At 43.9% G+C, this 19,349-nt stretch overlaps 2 protein-coding genes across 3 annotated transcripts in view; one reads left to right on the top strand and one right to left on the bottom strand.

Annotated features, from left to right (window-relative positions):
- PPIL2 (peptidylprolyl isomerase like 2) overlaps positions 1 to 19,349 on the top strand; it is a 122,275-nt gene that overhangs the window by 86,925 nt on the left and 16,001 nt on the right. The window contains exons 12-14 of the mRNA XM_068136115.2: positions 431 to 540; positions 3,170 to 3,259; positions 4,393 to 4,426. Of these exons, the coding sequence (XP_067992216.1) occupies positions 431 to 540; positions 3,170 to 3,259; positions 4,393 to 4,426 (234 nt within the window). The remainder of the gene's footprint in view (positions 1 to 430; positions 541 to 3,169; positions 3,260 to 4,392; positions 4,427 to 19,349) is intronic.
- LOC137439895 (protein yippee-like 1) overlaps positions 12,586 to 19,349 on the bottom strand; it is a 92,582-nt gene continuing 85,818 nt past the window's right edge. For both annotated transcript variants that reach the window (XR_010987016.2, XR_013621357.1), the window contains exons 5-6: positions 12,949 to 13,054; positions 12,586 to 12,813 (exon numbers count right to left, since the gene is read on the bottom strand). The gene's annotated coding sequence lies outside the window, so the exon portion shown is untranslated. The remainder of the gene's footprint in view (positions 12,814 to 12,948; positions 13,055 to 19,349) is intronic.

Here is a 19,349-nt window from a genome sequence, read left to right as displayed (position 1 = left end):
GAAAACAAAAAAAATTCCCCAAAAAAAATAAAATAAAAACAATTGGAAAATTTCCCAAAAAAATACCCTTAGGACATGCCATCGGGAGAGATATGTGCACACCAGAAGTTTGGTGCGATTTAACAAAAGTTTGAGGGAGTAGTTCAGTGACGAGACAACACAGGACAGACACTGCACAAATATATATATAGATATATATATATATATGATATATATATATATATATATATACTGTATATATATATATATATATATATATATATATATATATATATATATATATATATATATATATATATATATATATATATATATATATATATATATATATATATATATATATATATATATATATATATATAATGCAGTTGAGTGATGACATTTGAAGTTGATCATTGTTGACGTCTCGTGTTGTCTGTGCTTTGCCCAGCCGTCGTGGATGAAGACAGGGTCCGATACAAATTCTTGAAGAAGAAAAAGGGATACGTGCGGCTGCACACGACAAAAGGAGATCTCAATTTGGAGTTGCACTGTGACATGGTGGGTCAAACAGCTATATTATTTAGCGAACAACTTGAAGTACTTACATTGCTCAAGGCTTAATTTACTTACATTGCTGCAGAACAGCTGTGAGTTGTTAACCCATTACTTGTTCCCTGAAGAAGGCCTTTTTTTACAATATAACTGTGCAATTAACATTATTTTCCCGTTTTTGCGAACCTAAACTTTTTTTTTTAACCCCGAGCAGTTTACTGCTTACCTTTGTACCATTTCATGTTATTCACTGGACATTAAACTGCGTAAATTTCAATAAAAACTGGAAAAATTGAGGCGTTCTGAAACTTTTGACCGGTAGTGTAAGTGAGATGGTGATTAACAAATGGGGGGCGGGATAAGTATGACTTGTGCGGAATGACGAGAGATGGGAGGCAGGTGAAGAGGATATTTCTGCAGGTTATTTTTGCTTGACAATACAAAATTCCTCTTCCAGACTATCATTCATTTCTGATAAGTGAGACCGTTCATTAACGGTGACAGTTGCAACCGAGTTCCACCATGTCCGGCCATGTTTCCTTTAACGCCTTCAGCTTTGCTCCAGTGGCTTTTGTGTGGGATCATCATGCTGTTGACTTTCCAGTTGATTCTTCACTTGAAACTGATGGTAGTGACTCATGAAAAATGAAACTTGCTTTCTCAAACTATCTTGGTTGCACCTGCCATTCAAAAAAAACAAAACTGAGCAAAGTCGATGGTGCGCCATCGCAAATCCTCACGCTTCCCACCTAAAGCAAAGTTGAAAGATGGGAAAAAGTGCCACCAGGAATGACCCAATATCAAATTTTGAGTTAGGGGGGGGGGGAAATAAAAAAAATCTTCTGTTTTGACCTCTTTGACCCTGAGACTCCGGCCCCCCCCCCCACCCCCCCTCCCGAGGCAAGCACCGGAGGTCAAATCCAAAAGATTGTGACATGCTTCACGTGTTCCCAAACGTCGTTTGCATGTACAAGGGTTCCTTTAAAAATGTGCTGTCATTGCATTTTTTATTTTGACCTTTAGACCCTTTACATTTTTGACCTTTTGACCTTTAGGCGGGGCCACAGATGAGTCTGCTCGAGCACTTTCTTGCCATGTGGTGATCATAACTACCACGTTTGGTGAATTTCTGCACAACCATTTAGGAGGAAATAGCACAGCAGACTGACACAGACCCAATTAAAACATCCACCTGTTTTCTTAATTAATTAATTAATTTTTTCAAAAAGCATGGGCATAATTTAGTTTTATGCCCACACTATTCGTCCTACCTGTTGGTTATAATGGACTTGGTTTGTTAGTAATGATTGGTCTCGATGAAGCTCACGTTAAAGGACGGTAATAAGGTAACGAGTTATCACTTCCTTCAGATGTTGTACTCTTTGCATCAGATGTTGTACAAAGTTATTTTCCTGTAATCCATGCTATACTTGTGGCTTTGTCCGCAGCTTTATTCAAGTCCCCCACAGCAATGCTTTCCTGGTTCTCATAATGAGGTTCTGCAGAAGATGTGAAATGTATTTTCTGAAGCTAAACTAGATAATTCATGTTTACCTTGAGTTTGAATTACAGTGGCATATGAGCTGGAGTAGCAAGGAACGCAAATTGTTCAAAAGAAAGAATGCCAGAAAATGAGTGCAGGAAAAAGGCCTTTTTGGACTTGAACATTCCTGTGCAGTTTATTTATTTATTTAAGCTTTAATCGTGTGCCGATCATTGGGCTTGTTTGGTCTAGCCAGACGGCCTGTGCTAAAAATGTAAACTGGAGCATTTTGTGTGAGGGGCGCAGGGGGGAATTATGTTATTTCCATGCCAGCCGTTTCCTTTCCCTAACAAAGTCCAGCTCTGTTCGGTTAAATTAGGTTCCTGTATAAACATTAGGCTCTCATGAGGTTCTTGGAGCAGTGCAGCATGTGACTGATGCATGCCCACTCTTCATCTATGAAGAACTGCTCAATTATAGCGAGCGGGTGTGTGTGTGTATATATATATATATATAGTTTTCTGTTGCTACTCTTGTAATGGTTGTTTACAAAGCGTTGCATGGAAACTGTCGGTTTAATCCCACCCTCCATTCAAAATGTCGAGCCTGCGATGAAAGCAGTGTCCCTGTGCCTTCCCGAATTTGAGATCGGTGAAGCAACGGCTGTGGACCAGTCAGCAAATGGCGGACGAGATTGGTTTTGCAAACGAGCTTTTGCGTCCTCCTGCACCACGCTAATTATTTTGCATTGCCGGGACCTCATTTTGTTTGCCCGAGCTTCTCGTGTTGCCCGATTGGATTGACATTTCTGCACGCCCTCGGGGTCCGTGCCCAATGCATCCCAAACGGCCCATCTGCACACTGCCATCCATTGGCGTTCTGTACCTTGTCTCCAAAATAGCTTGTTTTCGTGTGTAGATACTTGCCAAAACAGCTGGTTCATTGACATGAGGCCCTTTGAACATGCGCTATGGCTTTATTAAATGCCATTGTGTATGTATTGTGGAATTGAAGGACTATTTGTGGCTGCATGATTTTCATTGGTGGAAGGCTGCAATAGGAAAGGTAAAATAAACGTGAATACTTGGTGGGCGTCTCAGCAATGCTCATAATTTCCTGTACGGCATTGGTCTTGCGTGTGCTATTTCCTAGGTTCCGAAGACGTGTGAAAACTTTATTCTGCTTTGCCAACGTGGTTACTACGATGGCACCATCTTCCATCGCTCAATGCGTAACTTCATGGTAATCTACCTTTGTTTTTATTTGCCTTTGCTTTTATTCATTTGAAAAGCCTTGACCTGCCGGCTCCATGCTCTTGCTTGCTTGGTCGATAGTTTCTGTTTGAGCTATCCAATTTTGGATTTAATCCAGCAGTTAGCGCTGCATCGTGAAGCTTGCTCTCCTTCGGAGGGAAATTGATGCCGGACGTCCGATCCACAAAAGGATCCCATGATATATTTAGTGATAGTTGGCCTTCGGACTGGCATAGACCTTAGCAAAATTGTTGTGCATGTTAAAATTGTAAAGTAAATTTATTGACGAGGTGAATGCGTTTAGGGTGCAACACATGCATGACAGGCCAAAAGGCCTTTTTTTCGTTTTGGCTGAGATATTTATGGCGAAAGCTTTGCAGAAATATGGTATGGTGCACAATGAAACTCGCATTTTTATTTGTCCAGTTAATAAAAATTAATTCTGCAGGGCCAAAAGCTCCTGGAAGAGCTAGAAAACAAATTACAAATCACACACACACACACACACACACACACACATACACACACACACACACACACACACAAACACACACACACACACACACACACCTTGGGGAAAGTGACATCATTTCCCAGAGCACTCTGCCATTTTTTTTTTTAATAACCTCACTTTTTCTCTGCACTCAGTGGGCCATTTTAAAGAGGTGCTTCCTCCTCCTAATGGATACCAACCAATGGGGTTTATCCGTTATCAATGCTCTATCCATCCATCAAGCAAGGAAGGGGGCGTACCATTTTAAGTCTCTGGTATGATTCTGCCATGGTCAGGATCGAACCACTGATCTCTCGGGTTCGGATCGGACACTCTAACCATTACACCACTAAGTCTGGTTAAGAAGTATAAAATACAAAGTAAGGCTCATGGAATGTGAAAAGTGCTTTCATCATGTACTAGCAGGAGTACCCAGCGCCGCCCGGTGCTGTTCTAACGCTGTTGGAATTTTGAAGAAATCTATTTTTTTTTTTTCTATTTTTTATGGTGACATAACACTTCCCTACACCCACTAAGAAATGAGGTCAGAGATCATTTCATATTACCTTTCACACAGCTACGAAAGACAATTTGTGCTGATCTGTATTTTCCTTATGGTTATTTTCCAGATTCAAGGCGGCGATCCCACAGGAACTGGAACAGGTACAATTGGTGTTTTGATCTATCGTTGATGATAATAATGATAATGATAATGCATGTTCGAGTACATCTTCCACATTCCTTCGTTCGTACGACATTTTGGAGACTTTGCTCTTCAAGACTCCCGGGCCTACAAGACCTGGTCCTTATGTTGAGGCCTATCTTCACACGTATACAAATCGATCTTTAATCTATCTATAATTCCATTAATCTCTGTGTGTATGTGTGTTTGTATGTGTGTATGTGTGTATGTGTGTATGTGTGTATGTTTGTCTGTGACCGCTGTTTCTCGACAACTACCGGTCCGATATACTTGAAACTTGCCAGGTATATTGCTGGGGACCCGAGGATGTGCCTTTTCAAGGTTTGAAATTAATCGGACAAGTAGTTACCGAGCTATGGCGATTTCTTTACCAAACACCGCAAGCCGTTCGCTTTGGACCAAACCATTTCATGTAAATAGAGGGGGGGGGGGTTCTGTGGTCGTTGCGAATGGACCAAACCATTCATGTAAATAGAGGGGGGGGTTCTGTGGTCGTTACTGCCACGTGGTTTCAAAGTTTTTTTTTGTTGTTGTTGTTTGCACGCGTGTTTTTTTGCACCCACGTACGGGCACGCCCTAGGATGTTTACACACACACACCCCTACACAAATTTTTTTTTTTTTTTTTTTTGGCAAGGAACGGGCACCCACGTACGGGCACGTCCTAGCTTATATATAGTACGGGCATGCCCTAGTGAAAAACAATTCCAAGTGATCAAATTGTACGTTTACTCAACTTGGCATATTGTAAAAGCTTGTGCTACAGGGATAGTCTTCGACTGGCCCTGTAACACAATGTGAGTCCTCGATACGAGATTACAACTGCTCCGTAGCACTGTACATGTCATAGGTCCACTGAGCTACTATGTACAGTCACGTGAAAAAGTAAGTACACCTCATTTAAAGTTTTGACTTTTTCAACATATTTCAACATACAGCTATTTGATCTTCATTTCAACAATATTGATAGATAAAGGTGATATAATATAACAAATATCATGAAACATTTACATTTTGTAGTCCATTGTATAATTTAAATAAACATAAATGCAAATTTCGCATGTGGAAAAAGTAAGTACACCCTTGGCTCTAATAGGTGGTATTGCCCCCTTTGGCAGAAATAACCTCAAGTAGGCGTTTCTTATAACTGTCTACCAGTCTCTGACTTCGACTGGGAGAAATTTTTGCCCACTCATCCATGCAGAATTCTTTCAGCTGTGCGATGTTTGAGGGGTTTCTTGCATGCACAGCTCGTTTCAAATCCCCCCACAACATCTCGATGGGATTTAGATCGGGGCTTTGACTTGGCCATTCCAGAACCCTCCATTTCTTTCTTTTCAGCCATTCCTTGGTGGATTTACTGGTATGTTTAGGGTCATTGTCATGTTGCAAGGTCCACCTTCGGTTGAGCTTCAACACTCCGACAGATAGCCTCACATTATCCTCAAGCAGCCTCTGGTACCATGAAGAATTCATAGTGGATTCTATGATGGTGAGCTGCCCAGGCCCTGATGCAGCAAAGCTGCCCCAAACCATAATATTTCCACCACCATGCTTTATAGTTGGTGTCAGGTTCTTGCGGTCAAATGCTGTCTTTGGTTTTCGCCAAACATGTCTTCTGGTACTGTGGCCAAATAGCTCTACCTTTGACTCATCTGTCCAGAGCACATTGTTCCAGAAGTGCTGGTCTTTGCCTCGGTGTTCATTGGCAAACTTTCGTCTTACCCTGATGTTCTTTCTGGACAGCAAAGGTTTCCTCCTGGCACACCTCCCATGTAGATCAAATTTGTGCAGCCTCTTTCTAATGGTAGACTCGTGCACTTTGACATCAGCAGTGGCAAGAGCTACCTGTAGGTCCCGTGATGACATTCTGGGGTTCTTAGCGACTTCTTTCAGCATCTTGCGGTCTGCTCTCCGGCTGAACTTGCTGGGGCGGCCTGGCCTGAACAAGTTGGCAGTTGTTTGGAATCTTCTTCACTTGTAGATGATCTTCCGGACAGTCGAATGACTGATTTCAAATTGTTTGGAGATCTTTTTAAATCCCTTCCCAGACTTGTAGGCATCTATAACCTTCTTTCTGAAGGCCTCAGAGAGCTCCTTTGATCTAGGCATGGTGATTGTCACTTCTAGATTGTCACTTCTCTAGATCTAGGCATGGTGATAGAATCAGATGCACACTTCAACAACAAAGAGCAAACCAAACTAAATGTCTGAGGTTTAAATAAGACAGGTTCCTCCAAGATCCTCTCTAACGATGTTCTAATCATTTGCACCTGAGCTGGTGCATCTCATTCTAATTTTAGGTATTTGAAGTAGTGATAAATGTAGGGGTGTACTTACTTTTTCCACATGTAAAATTTGCATTTATGTTTATTTAAATTATACAATGGACTACAAAATGTAAATGTTTCATGATATTTGTTATATTATATCACCTTTTTTCTATCAGTATTGTTGAAATGAGGATCAAATAGCTGTGTGTTGAAATATGTTGAAAGAGTCAAAACTTTACATGGGGTGTACTTACTTTTCACGTGACTGTATATATAGCACTAGTGAGGTACCCATGCTATGCACAGGAGGGAGCCCAAATTCTGACAGACAATGCAGAAATGGCAAATGCACACAACCATGAACCAATAAATTCCACATTCCTGTGCCACCTTCAGTCGAAGACACATAAGAGGAAAAGTAAGACCCACAAGCTTATGGGAGTTTGTTTTTTTTCCTGAAAGTTCAAAACGTACTGGTGCATCTTACAATTAATTTTTCCAATGATCATCATAACACACTGCACGTGGTGTCTGGATATCCAGAAAATTGCTTCCCCAGACGTAGAGCTGAAGTTTCTCGTACAACAGCCTCTGACGCTCAATAGCAGCTTTACACCGACGTGGTCTGTTTCATTTTTGAGAAAATTAGGCCTCAAGCCATCTTCTCCTTCAATAAGTTGTTGATGTTTCTTTGGGGGTGGTTAGTTGGTATTTTCTTTCCATTTGGGCAGCAGCTGATAGTGGTCTGACTTTGCATTGTATCAAAGGGAGGCGCTTCAGAATCATTGGAATCTCCCGCGTCCTTAGGTTGAGTGGTCTTTCTTGGTAGGTTGGTTGGTGGTCTTTGTCTTCTACCGACTCCTCTCCGGCCTAGCTCCCCCAGCTCTCTCTGTGATCTGTCCCCCAAATATTCCTCCAGGTCGCACAAGCTCTGCCAGCAACCCTCTTATGGTGAAACTGCCAAAATCAAGGCTCTCTGCTCACCTTCACTCTTTCATTCCTCTTTTCTCCCGCCTCTGGAACAAACTCCCTCGCTCTCTTAAATCCCACTCCTCCCTCCAGGTCTTTAAAACAGATGTGCACCACCATCTCTTATCTTCCCCCATCCAAAACCTTGATCTTTTCTACCCCTGCTAATTCACCCCAGATCCACTTTTCTCAAATTCTGACTTCTTTCCTGGAAGTCCTAGCTGTGTCCATGTGTTTTATACCTCTCACCCCCCCCCCCCCCCCCCACCTTCCCATGCCTCCTCCCCCCAAGCCCTCTCCCTCCCACAGATCTCCCGATGTCCAGAGTGTCTGTTTTTGATTTTTTTTTGTGTGATTCATGTTAGCTCTTTCACGAGCCTCGATCTTGTATACAAAAAAAGAAAAGAAAAATGCACCCCTCCCTTTATATAAGGGATCGTTTCTCTGTATGCAGCTTTAACATGGGGACTGAAAATTCGTCTATGGAAGAATGTCTTCCTTAGAGGGAGGACCATCATCTTCAGATGTTGCCATGTTTGGTACTCTGCAGAAAATGTACTGTTTTGAAGACCATCTTTCTTGTGGCTGTCAGCAGGATTGTCGGATGCTTGGGCCTCAATTTCCTTCGGATGATGCACATTTTCCCGACCAACCTGTTTGCACCAACTTCTGTATTTGGGTACATCTCCAACCATATGCAACACGATCATCGTTTCCTCTGGTGGAGATTTAAGTCTCATTTTGCTCTCTTATCCGCCATCTTCTTCATGGTCATTTCTGGCCTCGTGTTTTGAAAGACACTTCATCCTCCGTTTGCATACACTGTGCTGGTTCCTCCTCAGTGCATCCAGAGCCCGCTTGTAACCAATTTGTCACATTTAACCCAAGAATTGCAACCACACGCATGGGACTGGTTGTCCCATGGTTTTACTTGTTTTCACCATTTTCATCACATGGGTAATCCCAGAGTTAATGACGTCGATGACGTCTGCAGAGTCTTCCACATGTAGGAGATGGATTGTCATCATCAAAATGATTTACAATCCTCATTGGGTTTCTCAATATTCCATCCTCATCAACAGTTTGACTTTGGTACTGCTTGCTTCACACCTGACCAATGGCCGAGACTTTATGCAAAATCTCCATATTCTGTCAGGAAATTTCAAGGCCGTAGTGAAAAACGTACTCTTGTGAATACCTTTTATGCTTAACTTTCACTGATACTTGATTATCAATGATCTATTGAGATTTAGTTAAAACTCTGGAAGAGGTTTGTTAAGCGTAGTGTAAAGTGCAATATATATATATATATATATATATATATATATATATATATATATATCTGGCTAACCCCCGCTCTTGCAGGGAAAATGGCCTTAAAATGCCTGTTGTTGTTGTGTGTGTGTGTGTGTGTGTGTGTGTGTGTGTGTGTGTGTGTGTGTGTGTGTGTGTGTGTGTGTGTGTGTGTGTGTGTGTGTGTGTATGTGTATGTATGTATATATATATATATATATATATATATATATATATATATATATACACACACACACTGTACATAATTTCCCCCAATCCTCCTCCTCTTCCTCCCCCCCCACCCCCCCCCCCCCCCATACCCCCAGCTGGCCAAACTGTAATCGCTCAAGTCCAACCAGGCAGAACAAAGCCTTCCTGGCTAAACAGCACAATGATGCCTTAAATTTAGCTCATGTCCGTGATCATAATTGCTGGGGCGGCACCTCGGTCCTACTTTCTGCAGCGCCACAGTCAAATGCAATTTAGTCCCGATGGCCGATAGGCTTGAACACTGTCATGAAATTGCTTGTTTAAGATGGGACTTGTGTACCACAAGTGGCACTCAAATTGGTGGTGGATGTTATCGGCAACGACTAAATAATGTCTGACAGTGGTTGCTGCCTACATTTACATTTTTGGATCAAGGCGTCCTTTATTTATGCCTTTCTTGTTTTCTTTTTTTCTCTTTCTCTTTCTCTTTCTCTCTCTCTCTGTACGTGTTTATTTTCTCTTGCGATGCTTCCAGCAAATGAACACTCAACTTTCCTTTTGACTGAATTGATGTTTGTCTCATTAATTTATAATGGAAGGACAATCCGCTATTGATAATAATCTAAGTTGGGTTGTTTAAAGGCAAAAGAAGGCTTTCCTTTGGCCAAAAACAGCAGAAAAAGTGAAATGGTGATGAAGAAAATCCTCTAATTTGTCCTTTAAGATAGTAAAATGGAACAAAGGTTGGTTACAACAAGTTATTACAAAAATACGCAATGAAGAACTAGTCTTGCAGGTGGAACAGGTAGAACGACAGATGAAATCTATAGGACGTTGAGGTTTGTCAATTGCTTTGGGGAGCAAGGAAAAGCTGACAATTTGTCCATTTTACCTTCCACGGAACAAAAGATCGACGAAGGGTTAAACTTTAAATCGCACTTATCTGATCAAAAAAGAACTCGCCTTTACTCAATCGCCAAAAAAATGTCCTCTTTTGCTCCGACGAAGGGTTAACGCCCGAAGCGTCAGCTACTCCTTCGTTCCCACGGCGGTTAGCACACCTTTACGTCCTGTTGATACCGTCCATTATCGTAATATTAATTTGCAATTTGTCACTGTCTTTGACACCAATACAATTTTTTACTACGGACACTAGACATCAAAAGCTACGTATATCTAGTCGTAGTCAACGTGTGGCCCTGAATGGATTTCTCTCATCTCCTCTTCCTGTTCAGGTTTAGGTTGGAGTTCCCCAAGGCAGTGTTCTGGGCCCTGTGCTATTTCTGGTCTTCATCAATGATCTCTCTGACTCTCTTGAAAATCCTCTCTATCTCTTTGCTGATGACTCCACTCTCTGCCGCTCCATTCCTCATCCCTCAGATCGACAGTCTGCAGCCTCCTCACTCTCTGCAGACCTGTACAAAATCAGACTGGTCAAACAAGTGGAACATGTCTTTCAATCCAAAAATTTCACTTTCATTTCACTCACTCACCGCAGGCAGGTAGGTGGTCTTTCTGTCTTCTACCGACTCCTCTCCGGCCTTGCACCCCCAGCTCTCTCTGTGCTCTGTCCCCCAAATATTCCTACAGGTCGCACAAGATCTGCCAGCAACCCTCTGATGGTTAAACTGCCGAAATCTCGGCTCTCCGCTCACCTTCACTCTTTCATTCCTCTTTTCTCCCGCCTCTGGAACAAACTCCCTCACTCCCTTCAATCCCACTCCTCCCTCCAGGTCTTTAAAACAGCTGTTCACCACCATCTCTTATCTTCCCCCATCCAAAACCTTGATCTTTTCTACCCCCGCTAATTCACCCCAGATCCACCTTGTTTGAAATTCCAACTTCTTTCCTGGAAGTCCTGGCAGTGTCCATATGTTTTATACCTCTCCCACTGCCCCCTTCCCACGCCCCCCCCCCCCCCAAAGCCCTCGCCCTCTCTCAGATCTCTTGATGTCTCCATGTCTCTCGGTCCCTGCTCTCAAATGTTGTGTTTGTGTCCTTCCCCCTCTCTCCCCATCTTGTCTACCGCTCCCTATGTTATATGTTTTATGTGTCGGTTTGTCTTTCTGTGTGATTAATGTTCGCTCTTTCACGAGCCTCGATATTGTATACAAAAAAAAAAAAAAAAAAAAAAAAAAAAAATCCTGACAAATCTCACACTCTTACGATGTCTCTCCGAAAATACCCAACTGGACAACCCTTCCATCCACTTTCTGAGCAATCCTCTCCAAGAAGTTCTGTCGCTCAAGCTTTTGGGTCTCACTATCTGCCATGATCTTTGCTGGGAAAACCACATTTCAAATCTGGCCTCCAAAGCCAGTCGCCGACTGGGCATCCTCCATCGTGCGAAGTCCTTCCTTGGCACACCTGAGCTCCTCACCACATACAAGGCTTTCATCCGCAGCTCTATGGAATACTGTTCCCCCCTCTGGGCCGGTGCTCCTGCCTCACACCTAGCTCGTATTCACGCTGTTGAAACCAAAGCTTTCAGAATCATTGGAATGTCCCGCGATGAAGCTACCTCCGAGGGCCTTTCACTTACTCACCGCAGGCAGGTTGGTGGTCTTTCTGTCTTCTACCGACTCCTCTCCGGCCTTGCTCCCCCAGCCCTCTGTGCTCTGTCCCCCAAATATTCCTACAGGTCGCACAAGATCTGCCTGCAACCCTCTTATGGTTAAACTGCCAAAATCTAGGCTCTCTGCTCACCTTCACTCTTTCATTCCCCTTTTCTCCCACCTCTGGAACAAACTCACTCACTCCTCAATCCCACTCGACCCTCCAGGTCTTTAAAACAGCTGTTCACCACCATCTCTTATCTTCCCCATCCAAAACCTTGATCTTTTCTACCCCCGCTAATTTCACCCCAGATCCACCTTTTTGAAATACCAACTTTTTTCCTGGAAGTCCTTGCAGTGTCCTTGTGTTTTATACTTCTCCCACCCCTCACCCCCCTTCCCACGCCTCCTCCCCCCAAGCCCTCTCCCAATGTCCATGCTCTCAAATGTTGTGTTTGTGTGCTTCCCCTTCTCACCCCATCTTGTCTACCGCTCCCCTTATTATATACTTTGTGTGTGTTTTTATTTTTTGTGTGATAAATGTTAGCTCTTTCACGAGCCTCGATCCTGTATACAAAAAAAAAAAAACAGTTTGAAATTGAGCACCTCGCCGACATTAGAGCGTTTAAATAGCATCAGACATGGCAATCGACGTGAATTGTTGCTCCCAACTTGCCGGTTCGATGACGGAAGACGCCATTTGCTTTTTTGCCATCTCCATCTCTACATGTGCTGGCACGAGCAACTTGCTCATTGCAAAAATACAGCTTTGGAAACCATTATGAAACCGTGGAGTACATAACCAGCAAATACCAGTACTAGAGGAACATGCCACCCTTTTATTGTCAGAAAATACTTTGTTGATGAATTGACGTGCGACTAAAGTGCAACACAACTGTAGTAGTAGTAGTAGTAGTAGTAGTAGTAGTAGTTGTAGTTGTAGTTGTAGTAAGAATTTGATATTGATTCCCTGCATGAAAAGCATAGAAGTCATAGTTGTGGCTGCTGAAGGATACTGCGATCGCACGATTCCATGCTTCAATAGGAGCTGCATTCAAGACATAGGAGCAAGACAAGCATAGGAGCAAGATGGAGGTTCATCTATCGCCAAAGTGATTGGTCAAAGTATAAAAATTGAAACTCTCCAAAAGTGATGGCAATTATCTCGAGGAGCATGGTTTACCTTATAGCCAATTTTTTGCGGAGTCCAGACCTTGCCGAGATTCCGCATGAGAGCGTCACCATGACGACGCTGGTAAGAAGAGCAAAATGGTCTTGCTGGACGCTCGCTGCTGTGAGGAAAACAAACTAAATAGTTGTCAACCTACAAACTGCGTGATGAAAGCTGAGGGTTTGTTCACGAAATCCAAGTTTGAATTGTTTGGCAACAATCGATGATTGGTTGTCAGAGGGAATGGTATCGGTCGGTGTCCAAGATTAACGGGGAAGCATGGTAGAGGGCCAGTAAAATGTTTGGGAATGGTGGTGTTTGTGATTGAACAATGATGATTAATGACGAGTACACGTGGATTCAATTAAAAATAAATAAATAAACCAGTTTTTGTTCATGTTGAATAATATTTTTATGTTACTTTCCAATATACTGTACAATGTAAAACTCAAGATCCATGCTTTGTCTCTTTTTTTAAACATTGAAGTAAGGCTCATGGTACAGCTTGGACATCACATGTACTGCAGAGATTGGTCGACATCAGCTGACCGCCCAAATCGGTTGACATTATACTTTAATGTGACGACGACAGCGGACCGATACATGTATTACATGGGATTTGAACCAGGTTTCCAAGCATCATTAACCATTGGTCCAGTTCAAAACTCGAACAACTATAATCCGATTTGAAGACAATAGTATAGTTTGATTCATTTTTCCTTTGTCGGAGGGAGCGGTGAGGGTGGAACCTGACTCTGACACATTGTCAACAATGCCTTTATTGTGAGGCCTGTTTTCAGGTTTTCATTAAGCCAAAGGACAGTTTCCCGTTGGTGTTTACATTGACACTGTTGCACATAATGTTTCAAGTATTTTCTGGAGTGATTATTGTACACCGCACCTTTCCTATGCCATCTCCAGGCGCTGCATAACGTCATTGCCAGGCTCGGCTTAGGGGGCTCGGCCATGACGCCCGCTGAAAGGGAGTACTCAGTTTTCACTCTGGTTGTTTGTTACTTGCAAAATCGAAGATTTTTCAAGTATATTGGTCGGTTGCGTTTGTGGTTCCGTCTGTTTACTTGCCAGAAATAGTCCATGAGCCAGGTCCAAAAATTTTGAAGTTGAGTATCAAGTTTGGGGACTAATTCCCACTATGATTTTTAGTTACACCAATGTCTGACGTCCATGAAAATGAGTGATGGACATTTCAAATGAGTAGCTGAATGCCATTTCCGACGCCATCTTTAAAAATGGCTGCCATTTTCAAGGAATATTCATGTAATTCAAAACTATTGCTGCATGGTAAATTCTGATGGTCAAATCTTAATTTGTACTTATCAATTGTTATTCACTTTATCGTGTTGCCCTGGTGTTGGGCTAGCGGCTAGGGTGCCGGCTTAGGATCCTAGGATCCTGGGTTCGAATCCCAGTCGATCGCTGAATTAACGCCAGGGGGGTTGACTCAGCCTGTCATACCTTCCGAGGTCGGCTAATTGAGTACCAGTTCACTGGTAATGCCCTGTTTGTCGTTAAAGGCGGCAAAAAGGGTTGGCGTCAGGAAGGGCATCCGGCCGTAAAACATTGCTTCAAAAAGGGGACCAAAAAACAACAACAACCACGGTTCCCGAAAAAGGCCAACCCCCGCTTTGAGGGGAAAAATGGCCTCTAAAGGTGGTTATTTTTTTATATTATAATTTGGAACATGTCAATACTTATTTTAACCATTTTCATACATGCTTGCCAAGAATTTTGCTTAAAAATGCTTGGAAAATGCCTAAATTTGCTTTTTTTAAACTAGTCACTCCCAGAAGTTGTCTAAATACGTTGGTTAAACCAAATTGGGGCAGATAGATCGAGATTTTCAGTAAAGGTAATGATTACCGACATGAGAATATTAGTCATAATTACCGTAGCCTCTGCGTTTTTGGTGAAAAATCCATTTATTTTGTTTGTATGCGGCCAAATTCTAAAACAAAATTATGGGTTAGGGGAAATAAAAATAGGCATAACGTTTGAACCACACAAGATAGGCCAACATATTACCACTCATAATGTGTGTCTTGAAGCCCTCTATGCATTGCATTAATTAATATGTAAATTGGATCAGTAATTAGGTCACCAGGGGTCACAAGGTCACGAAATTCAGGCACCACTGAAAATGAGTACATCGTCCAGCAAAAATTTACTTTAAAAATCGGGTTTTTTTATTTATTTATTATTATTATTTTTTTTGTATACAAGATCGAGGCTCGTGAAAGAGCGAACATTAATCACACAGAAAGACAAACAGACACACAAAACAAATAACATCGGGAGCGGTAGACAAGATGGGGCGAGAGGGGGAAGGACACAAACACAACATTTGAGAGCAGGGACCGAGAGACATGGAGACATCGAGAGAACTGTGGGAGGGAGAGGGCTTTGGGGGGGGGGGGGGGGATGGGAGAGGTATAAAACATATGGACACTGCCAAGACTTCCAGGAAAGAAGTTGGAATTTCAAACAAGGTGGATCTGGGGTGAATTAGTGGGGGTAGAAAAGATCAAGGTTTTGGATGGGGGAAGATAAGAGATGGTGGTGAACAGCTGTTTTGAAGACCTGGAGGGAGGAGTGTGATTGAAGTGAGTGTGGGAGTTTGTTCCAGAGGCGGGAGAAGAGGAATGAAAGAGTGAAGGTGAGCAGAGAGCCGAGATTTCGGCAGTTTAACCATCAGAGGGTGGCTGGCAGATCTTGTGCGACCTGTAGGAATATTTGGGGGACAGAGCACAGAGAGAGCTGGGGGAGCAAGGCCGGAGAGGAGTCGGTAGAAGACAGAAAGACCACCTACCTGCCTGCGGTGAGTGAGTGAAAGGCCCTCAGAGATAGCTTCATCGCGGGAGATTCCAATGATTCTGAAAGCTTTGGATTCAACAGCGTGAAGCCGAGCCAGGTGTGAGGCAGGAGCACCAGCCCATAGGGGAGAACAGTATTCCATTGAGCTGCGGATGAAAGCCTTGTATGTGGTGAGGAGCTCAGGTGTGCCTAGGAAGGACTTCGCACGACGGAGGATGCCCAGTCGGCGACTGGCTTTGGAGGCCAGCTTGGAAATGTGGTTTTCCCAAGAAAGATCATGGCAGATGGTGAGACCCAAAAGCTTGAGCGACAGAACTTCTTGGAGAGGATTGTTGAGAAAGTAGATGGGAGGGTTGTCCAGTCGATCTTTTCGGAGAGACATAGTAAGAGTGTGAGATTTGTCAGGATTGAAAGACATGTTCCACATGTTTGACCAGTCTGTGATTTTGTCCAGGTCTTCAGAGAGTGAGGAGGCTGCAGACTGCCGATCTGAGGGAAGAGGAATGGAGCGGCAGAGAGTGGAGTCATCAGCAAAGAGATACAGAGGATTTTCCAGAGAGTCGGAGAGATCATTGATAAAGACCAGAAAAAGCACAGGGCCCAGCACACTGCCTTGGGGAACTCCAGCCTGAACGGGAAGGGGAGATGAGAGAAATCCATTCAGGGCCACACGTTGACTACGACCAGAGAGGAAGTCCGCAAGCCATGCATGGAGATTTCCATGGATACCATAGGAGGAGAGTTTGGTGAGCAGAGCTGGGTGCCAGACCGTATCGAAGGCACGTGATACGTCAAGGGAGACAGCTCTGATTTCCTGTTTGGCATTGAGGACCTCCATCCATTGTTGAGACAGCAGAAGCAGCATGTCCAGAGTAGAGTGACCTGGTCTGAAACCAAATTGATGATCAGAGATCAAGCCATTGGAGAAGAGGAAAGATTTCATATCCGAAGCAATGATGGATTCCATGACTTTGCTGATAATTGGGAGCAGGCTGATTGGTCTGTAGTTGCAAGGATCTGTTTTTGCACCTTTTTTGTGTAAAGCGGTAATGTTTGCTGATTTCCAGGATGCTGGCAGATGACCTTGAGCAAAATATAGGGTGAAAAGAACAGAGAGAGGGTGAGATAGAGCGGCAGAGCAGGATTTTAGGACCCGTGGGCTGATGCCATCTGGTCCAGTTGCAGAATCGGAGTCGAGGTTTGACAAAAACTCCTCCACCTTGTCAGGAGAGAAGGTCACAGAGTCCAGGAGCAGTTTGGTTCGACTGGGAAAGGTGGGAACAGAGAGAGATGGGTTTGGGACTAAGGATTTTGAGGCAAACACAGAGTTGAGGCATTCGGCTTTGTCACGTACGATGTCAACTGTGTGGCCATTTGAGGTAAGGGAGGGGATGGAGGGGGAACAAACACCAGAAACGGATTTGACCAGACGCCACCAGGATTTGGAGGAAGGAGACAGGTTTGAGAGTTCATTCTTGAGTGAGGAGAGATAGTGCTTCCTGGCACTCCTGAGGGTAGACACACACTTGTTCCGAGCTTGGTGGAAGGAACTGAGATTTCCTTCAGTTGGATTAGCCTTCCAAAGAGGCAAAGGCAAGTTGTTTCAGGGCAACTGCCTCACCACAAGATTCAGTGTACCATGGACGGGAGGAAGGGTAAGACAACTGAAGGCGAGATGGGATAAATTTGTGCATGAGAGAGATCAGTTTGCTTTGGAAGAATTCCCAGGAAGAATTGATGTCAGAGGCAGTGGAGATGGGAGACCAATCCAGACGATTGATGGCTGCTTGAAGACCGTCCCAGTCGGCCTGAGTGAAATGCCAGACTCGTCGACGCTGAGGAGGCTCTCTGAGAATGGCCAGAGAGATGTCCACTTTGACAAGCACATGATCAGAAGAACCGATTGGAGCAGAAGAAGAGCAGCAGATATTAGCAGGGAAGTTAGTCATAACCAAGTCTAGAAGAGAAGATACTCCATTGGCTGAGATCCGGGTCGGGAAATTGACAGATTGTGTCAATCCCAGTGAGTCACAGAAGTCCTTTGCTGAGGTGCCATGACTGGTGAGAGAGGAACCCACACCCAACCAGGTGGCATGATGACAATTGAAGTCACCACATATGAGGAAGAGAGAGTTGGGATGAGTGGATAGAAGTTGGTCCATGTTGTCAGACAGTGAAATGTAGATGGAGTCATCACTGTTTGGGGGACGGTACAGAACACATATGAACAAAAGGTGGGAGCGGAGAGGAAGCCGTAGCCAGAGGTACTCCTGGGGGTGAGGAGGAGAGAGGGCAGTGCAAGGAGAGTGAGGAAGAGAGTTTTTGATAAAGATAGCCACCCCACCACCAGGCCGAGGCTCAGGTCTATCATACCGGAGGAGGGAGTAACCAGGAAGAGATATTAAGGAATCAGAGACATCTTGAAGGAGGAAAGTCTCTGTTAAGCAGATCAAGTCTGGATTGTCAGAAGCAACCTGTATGGAGAGATCAGTCAGGTTTGAGCGAAGGCCCCGGATGTTTGAGGTCCATACCGTTAATGAAGAGAGAGGGGGAGCATCGGGTACAGGACAGGGGAGGGGAGGAGTAGGGTAAGATGAAGGATGAGAGGGGGAGGTAGGGAGAGCAGTTGTTAGTGTGTCAGCGATTGCAGAAGAGTTCCAAGAAAGGGAAGGATGAGGAGGATGAAAGGTTTGAAGGTGAAGGGATGAGGCACAGAGAGGGGTTGTTTGAGGGGGGGGCAGAGGAAAGAAGAAGGTTGGGGGGGGGTGGAGGTATGAGATAGAAGGGAGACGAAGTGGGGAGGAGGCAGCTTTGAGGAGGAGGGGGGAGGAGGGAGAATTGGAGAGGAATGGTATGGGGGGAGATTTGAATGGGAGGGGTTGGGGGGGAGTTTTGAAGGGGAGGAGTGAGGGGGGAGTTTAGGAGGGGAAGGGCAAGGGGGGAGTTCAGGAGTGGAAGGGCAAGGGGGGAGTTCAGGAGTGCAGGGGTAGGGGGGGAGTTTAAGAGTGGCGGGGCAAGGGGGGAGTTTAGGAGTGTCGGTGCAAGGGGAGGGATTTGGATGGGAGGGGCAAGAGGGGAGTTTAGAAAGTGGATGATTAATGAAAGACGAACATTGAAAACAAATTGGGTTTGTTGTGATTTTCAAGTTAGCAATCCGGTTCAGAATGATGGAGGAGGGATGGAATGAATGTGAATTTAGACCATGTCGTGAGGGAGACGTATAAGATATTGAATTTCTTTTTTTTTGAGGTGGAATGAGTTGGAGAGGAAATTGAGAAAAGCCTTTTAAATAGGAAGAAAAACAGCGTGTTGTAAAATACCACTGAGTAAAACACTGAAGGGGAAAGGTTATACATATTTAAATAATATTTAAACAGAACCGTGAACAATCTTATGTGCACAAAAATACCAACGGGGGGAGAGCCGAGAGGGACCACCACGAGTCACGTGAAGGGCAAACGGTGGATGGCAAGGAGTTAATGGGGGCGGGGCGAACAGCACACCTGGACAGAAAATACAGGATGAGTCAACAGTACACGTGGAGAAAGGAAAATAAAGGTTTTTGGTTTTTTTTTTGTTTG

The sequence above is a fragment of the Myxine glutinosa genome, chromosome 14 (genome assembly GCF_964187855.1).
Source record: "Myxine glutinosa chromosome 14, kmMyxGlut1.1, whole genome shotgun sequence".
NCBI lineage: Eukaryota > Metazoa > Chordata > Myxini > Myxiniformes > Myxinidae > Myxine > Myxine glutinosa.
Note: the sequence above shows the minus strand (reverse complement) of the source record. Positions and strands in the feature narration are given on the sequence as shown.